Consider the following 7,411-nt stretch of genomic DNA (forward strand, 5'->3'; position numbering starts at 1 on the left):
CAGCAGCCTCCCTAGATCCCCGTCCTTTGTTTGACTGATTTCTGGAATGGTCAATCTTTTATAGGTTTTATATAAAAGAAGCATAATTACAAAGATCTGTTCCCCCCAACAAACCCAGTTTGAACTATTTTGCAGGAATTTCAACTATTTCTTGTTAATCTTCCCCCCCCCCAACTAATAAGCAGACGCAGGGGTTGCTCCAATAGACTATTTATATCAGCATATGTCCTAAAGAAGTTGCTTGATATTTTTGGATTTATAGTAAATCATAGCAGTGTGTAGCGTGCAGAAAGAAAAATCAGGGGGGAAAAAGTAAACTCCATCAATCTTTCCAAGAGAAAACATGTCATGTGTGATCTCCTCGAGCTGCATCCCCATCTGGTTGGGGGTTTTTTTCCTCAAGCCTTTGGAAATGATCCAGCAGATGCTGGGGCTGCAGGAGCAGGGGGCTAGAACCTGCTCCCTGAAGCAGGGTTAGATGTCTTCTGCTGCTTGCTGGGCCACAGCTGTGGTTTTACACCACAAAAACTCATCCCTTGCACGTGTTTTGCTTCAGCTCCAGCGAGGAGCTCGCATCTGGACCGGCTCGTGGCTACCACCCGTGGCCACGGTGACTTCTGCTGGAAGAAGGGATCTGGCATGGCCTGGAGCCTTCCCTTTGCCATGGCCAGTGGGGTGGCTCCATGGGCAGAAGGTTTCCAGGGTGTCTCCATGGGCAGAAGGTTTCCAGGGTGACTTTTCTCTTTGGGTTGGGTTTTTTTGGTTGTCTTTTCCTCCGTGTACCTTGCCCTCCAAGTTTACCACTCTGTCCTGGTTTTATATCCCCTGCTTTATCCCCATCTCTTTTCCCAACAGATGTGGAAAAACAAGGGCTTGGAGAAGTCTAGATCTTCTAGATCCAGGTCTTCTAGATCCAGGTCTTCTAGATCTAGGTCTTCTAGAGCTCCAGCACCTTTGCTGGGGAATCCTGTTCTGGATGAAGAGCTCAGCTGGCCCGAGTTGTCACAGCAGGAGTTGGGGGCTTTTCCTCCAGGAGGTCTGATGGAAGAGATTAGAAGGTTTAGGACTAGGTCAGGTAGCTAACTGGAAGCCTTTCAGGTCAGGCCAGCAGCCTGCTTCATAGCTATGAGTTTAGTAGCATTAGTTAGGTCTTGGGGAGCATCTCAGACACATGAGGACGTGCCAACTGTCCTTCAAGCCAGGTCTTCTCCATGCCCATCACTGCAACCTTTCCCTGTGGTGCTGTCAGCCCTTTCCCAGCTTTGATGGCCAACCAGGCAAGCTCTGCTGGACCACTTCTCAACCTTCCCCTTCACCAAGGAGCCCTTGTGTGAAACTGTTCTCATTTGAAGGCATCTTCCTGTAGGTAGGTGGTCAGGATTGACTGCATTTTGTATGACTGGATCTCATCCCACGTTGATTTTCCTTCAAAGCCTTCCAGCCTGTCCTCTCAGATATCCCAGTCCTCTGCTGCTCTTCTCAACTGCCCTTCCTCTGCAGGGCAAAGTTAAAATGAGAGCTTGGAACAGAGCTGACAGCTCCTTCAAGGAGGGCTGAAGAGCATGAGCACGAATCCAATTTCAGATGAAGGACAGGGAATGTAGAAGGGGCTGGACTTCCCCAGGTCTGGGGTGGCCTCAAACAGGAGCAGACAGCGTGTGGAAAGGAGGTGGGAGGTAGGTGGGCTTGGTAGGAAGATGTACAAAAGTTGAAGGCAAACCCATATTGAGGAAGACAGTGAAGAACTTCTTCCTCAGGTTTCATCTAAACCTCCCCTCTTCCAGTCTGAACCTGTTGCCCCTCATCCTGTTGCTACAAACCCTTGTAGAAACCAAGAGTTCTCCAGCTTTGTGCCTCAGCACCTTTCCTCCTGATGGGACTCTAGATCTGGTGGCTTGGGGGCAGTCCCTAGAAAGGGACTTTGGCACCATTTTACCCTCCACAGAGAAACACCCGTTGAGTTGACCATTGGGAGCCAAAACATGAGGAAAATCTCATCTCCTTGATGGCCGGGGTGACCCTTAGGGCTCCCTGCTACAAAGAACTCACCCACCCCACCCCACCCTGTTGGGAGCTGAGCAGATGTGAGGCTCAGAAGCTCCCAGGGGGTTTTGTTTTCATGTCAGGAGGATCTTGGGGTCTGTCAAGCTCCTCTTGCCCGGCTGTAACATCTCTCTCTGCCGTGCCTGGGCCAGATGGGGGTGTTGTAATGTGGCCTGTGAACATTGCCATCCCATGTGGTTCTCATTCCTCCCATTCAGCTTTGAAGCTAATTGGTTCCAGCCACTTCCAATGGGGGTTTTGGCTCACCACAGCTATTTGTACTTTCACTCTGGGTATAGAGCTGATGGTGTGATATAGAGAACATGAAATAAACTCTCGTGACTCCAAGGGTTGGAGAGACACATCCCCAGCAGTCCCCTTTCACTTGCTCTGTTGGGCTTGGTGGGGTTTTTTTTTTGAAGTCATGTCCTCCAGACCATTGTTTTTTGCTCTTCACTGAAAATGGTCCTGACTAGCTGGTGCTGGTGGAGGTGGCTGGAGAGGACATGGCTCCTTCTGCACCCTGGGAGCTCAGGAGGTGCAGAAGGAGGAGCTTGTGTTTGCCAATAAAAGGTTTTGGAGTTCATCTGCTGCTGGTGGACCTGAAGGTTGGCTCTGGTGGTGTTCTCTAGTGAAGGGTCTAGAGCCTAAGTGTGGTGAGGAGCAGCTGGGGGTGCTGAGCCTGGAGCAAAGGAGGCTCAGGGGAGACCTTCTGGCTCTGCACAGCTCCTGACAGGAGCCTGGAGCCAGAGTGGGGTTGGTCTCCTCCCAAGGAACAACCAACAGGACAAGAGGAAACAGGCTCAAGTTGTGCCAGGGGAGGTTTAATTTGGACCTGAGGAACAATTTCTTCCCCAAAAGTGTTGTCCAGGGCAGTGGTGGAGTCCCCACCCCTGGAGGGGGTTCCAAGCCATGAAGACGTTGAGGGACATGGTTTAGTGGTGACCTGGCAGTGCTGGTCACCAATGAGTTGGACTCAATGATCTCAGATGATCATCATGAGTGAAGATAGAATCATTCTATGATCTTAAGGGTCTCTTCCAACCAAACCCATTCTGTGATTCTGAGATACTGGATCTTTAGATATATTTCCTGAGGCCCAAGGCCACCTCGTTACCTCCCATTCATCACAAGCCTATCTCAGTCCAAGGTGATTTCAGTCTTCCATGCGTGTTCAAACCCTGACTTCAGAGGGATTTCAGCCAGGGAATATTTGGGGATTTTGGCCGTTTGTTGCCATCCATGATTAATTTTTTGAGGAAGCAGCAGAACATGTTTCACACTTCAACTTCTGCTCAAAAAGTCATGTTGTTTCTCAGCTCCATTATAAAGATTTCCACTCCTTGCTAGGGAAGTTTGTACTCCCATTGTTTAAATAAACCAGTTCTTGCTAACTCTTCCCTTTTGTCTTTTATTTTTTTTGGAGTGTTTTATGATTTTTAAACAACTTGGCTCTCAAATATTTGGGTTACTGCTCTCAGCTGAGAGCTGAGTCACACTGAGTTTCTTCTAACCTGGCCTCCTCAGGAAGCAAAGTGTGGCAGCTTGGAGCTTGGATGGTTTCAAGGGAGGAGAGAAAATGCAGCTGGTGGCCACTGGAGAAGTCATCTGCTGTGTAGGAGTCTTGGTTTTTAAATGGTTTCTGTTGAGCCTCAGGATTTCTGCTGGCTGAAGGTGCTTCAGGAGACACACGTGGCAAATCTCAGGCCAGTTTTGTGCCAGCTCTGGGTCGGGGGGTGCTGGTGGCAGTGGGGATTTTCTGAGATGATCACTGGGTTTCACTAGTTTCCTTCTTTCTCTTTGCAGGTCCGAGTTCAGTTAAAAACAAGAAAAAGGGTAAGTTGGAGTTTTCATTTCATTTTCCTTTCTGGGCCTGTGGTATCCAGCTCTAAATTCTCTGCAGGTGACGTGGAGGAGGAACCAGTGGCAGGTTCCCTCTGGGGAAGGGCAGGGGTTGGCATGAGGTGTTGTCCCACAGCGTGGACCACGAGCTGCTGTGATGCACCCACATGGCCATGGCAGGACTACATGACCCATCAGTGCTCGTTAAAACCTCTCTGAAAAGCTGAAATAACCTAATTACATTGTAGAGAAGGAATTCTGAAGATGCTCTAATGAAATAATGGAGTAGAGTTGAGTCATGTAGCAGCTGTCAGAGCTGCTTGCTGTCTGCAGGTTGGGGTTTCCTTCAGACCCACCAAAGTCAACATAGATACTGTCTGTGTCTCTTTTCTGGTTGTGTATTAACCTCAGAGCATTATTTTGTGTGGATAAATAATGTGGCTGTTACTTTATGTGGATATTATTTATCCATGTATAAAGGTGGATAAATAATCCACAGATTGGATTATTCCTCAATATTCTGAGGATGGCTCAACCCAGAGGTATTCTGTCTGATTTTCTGCTGTTCCTCAAGCTGTTTGCAATGAGTTAATTGGGTGTTCATCAATGATTTGGGTTATTTAGGAGGCAGCCCTGGGTTTTCATGGGGTTTAGGACTCCTGGGGGACACCTATGGTCAGATATTTCTTTGCCAAGAGAAACTTGAGGCAGCCAAAGGGTCCAAGTCCCCTCACGTCAGGGAAACACAGTCTCACTACTCAATTTTGCTCCTTATAACCATCAAAAAGGTTTTGTGCCCACATTAAAATCTCTGCTGCATGCTGGCAGAGGGCTGGGAAAGGCAGAAGCTCTCTGCAGCTCAGGGTGGTGCCACCTCTGAAGCTTGGGGAGCTCCGTGGATCGAGGGGCTTGAGGCATCAACGTGCAGCCCGTTGCTCATGACCCAGCCTAGGGCAATTAATATCCACTTAATTAAGAGGAAAACGAGGTGTTCAGCACTTTGCTGTGTCCCCCAAGACCTCCTCATGTCTGCTGGTACACGGCCTGGCCTCCAACCCACCTGCTGCTTTAACAAATCCCTTTTAATCCTGGGATGCAAACCCAACGTTTAGGGCTGAGAGGTCGAGACAGGCCTTAGAAACTTAGTTTATATTTACCCTCCAAAGCAGCATAAAATTTTATGTTTGAGAAGCCTGTCCTGACAAAACTGTGAAACCCTAAACCCGTGGTAAATCAGCCCAGCTAATGAGGAGTGATGCCTGTGGTCTTCCCAGCCACTCTGCAGTAGCAGGGGGATCTCGTGGAGCTGTATTATATACAGCTGCAGCCCTGGATAAAATAGTTTCATTTTTATGGTATTGTCACATTGAATTTTTTGGTTTTAGAGCTGGAGCTTATTGTTTGGTGAAGGATGGCTCAGGAAAACTTAACTGCTGCTGCCTGCTTTGAGTTTTGGAGCCTGACTAGTGCACGTGGGTCAAGACAGAGACTTGGCACGCTATGAGCTGGGTGCTGGAGACCCTCCCTGGGGAGGTGCTGGGGTCCCCTCTGGGAGGAGATGAACCAAGAGCTTTATTCCTATTAAATATAGACTCTTTTTTTGGCTTGGGGGCTTTAAGAAGCAGGGTTCCATTCATGCAGCAAAGTCATGGAAACGGCTGGAATGCACAGAAAATAAGTGTCCCCGTGCGGCGTGGGAATTAGGGGGGAACTGTTTCAGTGCTCAGCCAGCAGCTCGTTCAGTAGCAGGCAGATTTCTGCTGCAGATGAGTTAAACCAGCTGTCGTGTCTGCAGCCCTCTTGGGAAGGAGAACAAGGAGCAACAGCAGCAGGATTCCCAACGGGCTCCATGGGATCCTTCTTTCGGGTCGCCTCCGTCCGAGGGGATGCGAACGGGGAGAATTTGGGGGGTGCTGGAGGGGGAAATAGGGGAGGGGGTTGAGGCAGGGGGGGGATTCGTGGTTGGACTTGATGATCTGAAAGGTCTCTTCCAACCTAAAGGATTCTATGATTCTGTGATTTCCAAAGTGTGTCATGCTTAGGGACACGCTTGAGCCATGAACTTGGTAGCCTGAGGTTCATGGTTGGACTTCATGCCCTTAAAGGTCTTTTCCAACCTTGATGGTTCTGTGATTAGCTTGAGGAGGAGGAAAATTCTGTTAATTAGGGAAAGGCTGACTGGTGGCCAGCTCAGATTTGAGAGCAGGGGCAGAAATACCACTACAAACAGTTTGTCCCCTTAAGCTCCTGTAGGATCCCAATCCCCTGTGCTTATTTAACTTGGTTTTCTGCACCTTGACACCAAACCTTGTCCTGTGCTGATTCCACAGGCCCCTGGTGGTGGCTAGTGGGCCAGCTAGAGACTTCCACTCCAGTGCTAACTAAACCAGATGGGTTTTCCCTGGGTTTGTTCCATGGCAGAGATGGATATATAGCAGCAAAACAAGTCCATAAATTTAAACCATCCCAATAACTGTTATGTCACAGCCAAACTGCTGCTTGTCATTTCAAGAAGTGTTTCATTCTGTCCTGCAGCAAGCAGACTTTTGTCTCAGCCATTGAAGCAATAAAGGCAATAAAGCTCTTGGGCAGAGGAGCTGTTGTAGAAGTTGTGTTTTCAAGGTGACATCAGAAGCACTTGATTTCTGCCAGGGCTCTGGGGCTGTGTGGTGAGATGGGAGGATGGGGGCAACACTCCAGTGCTTGGATCCTCCTGATGGGCTCAGTCCTTCCCTTACCCCTCCATCCAAAGCCCCAAGTGCACGTTGAATGCTTCTGAGGAGCTGCAGCCTCATCCTCATCACCCTGTAGGACCCACGGGTGGCTCCTGCGTGGCCCTGGGCGCTCAGGAGCTGCTGGAGAGGAGCTGAAGTTCAGCTCTGAACTGCCCTCTGGAGGCACCTCTCTCCTTCTGGCAGGAGATCCAGCCTTGGGGATTGGATGTGAACGTGGATACAGCAGGTAGAAAAAGCTTGCACCCGTTTGCAGTCAAAACCCAGGAAACTGAGGAGCTGCAGAGGGGTTCCTCTCGACTTTGGATAGTCCAGCTTTTGGGGTGGGTCAGCAGGAGCATCTTAACCTTGCCACTGGGGTGCCACCAGCTCTGGGGCCTGCTGCCTTTGAGGGCTGTGGGACCTCCCAGCCCCATGCTGAGAGCAGGGTGGGCAGGCCAGGGCCACCTCTCCCCCTCCATCTCTCAGCAGGCTTCAGAGAGTGCCTCGTTTCAATGTAATGACAAATGCTGGAAGGATCCTGCAAAGCTTCTTCTTGTCCTCATGGTGTGGAGCTGTGGGACCAGTTGGGTGCTCTTCCTTGTCCCTGCCCTCCAGCCAGCAAGGAGCCATCCCCAATCTTCTGCTTTCCTTGTTCTCATGGCTTTCCTGCAGGTAAAACCCATCTCACACTCAGCTTATGGAGAAGCTAACATCTGCCCTTCTGTTTTTCAGGTAAGAAGGCTGGTCCTCCAGGGCCCAATGGTCCCCAAGGGCCACCAGGCCCACCAGGGCCCCAGGGCCCCCCTGGCATT

The 7,411-nt window shown here is 49.8% G+C and overlaps 1 protein-coding gene across 1 annotated transcript in view; it reads left to right on the forward strand.

The window, feature by feature from the left end:
* Window positions 1–7,411, forward strand: part of EDA (ectodysplasin A) — a gene marked incomplete at its 5' end in the record, with an annotated part of 27,921 nt that overhangs the window by 12,271 nt on the left and 8,239 nt on the right. Inside the window, 2 exon segments of the mRNA XM_008948598.1 lie at window positions 3,850–3,879; window positions 7,332–7,410. Of these exon segments, the coding sequence (XP_008946846.1) occupies window positions 3,850–3,879; window positions 7,332–7,410 (109 nt within the window).

This window comes from Merops nubicus, unplaced genomic scaffold (assembly GCF_000691845.1).
Source record: "Merops nubicus isolate BGI_N331 unplaced genomic scaffold, ASM69184v1 scaffold17050, whole genome shotgun sequence".
Taxonomy (NCBI): Eukaryota; Metazoa; Chordata; class Aves; order Coraciiformes; family Meropidae; genus Merops; species Merops nubicus.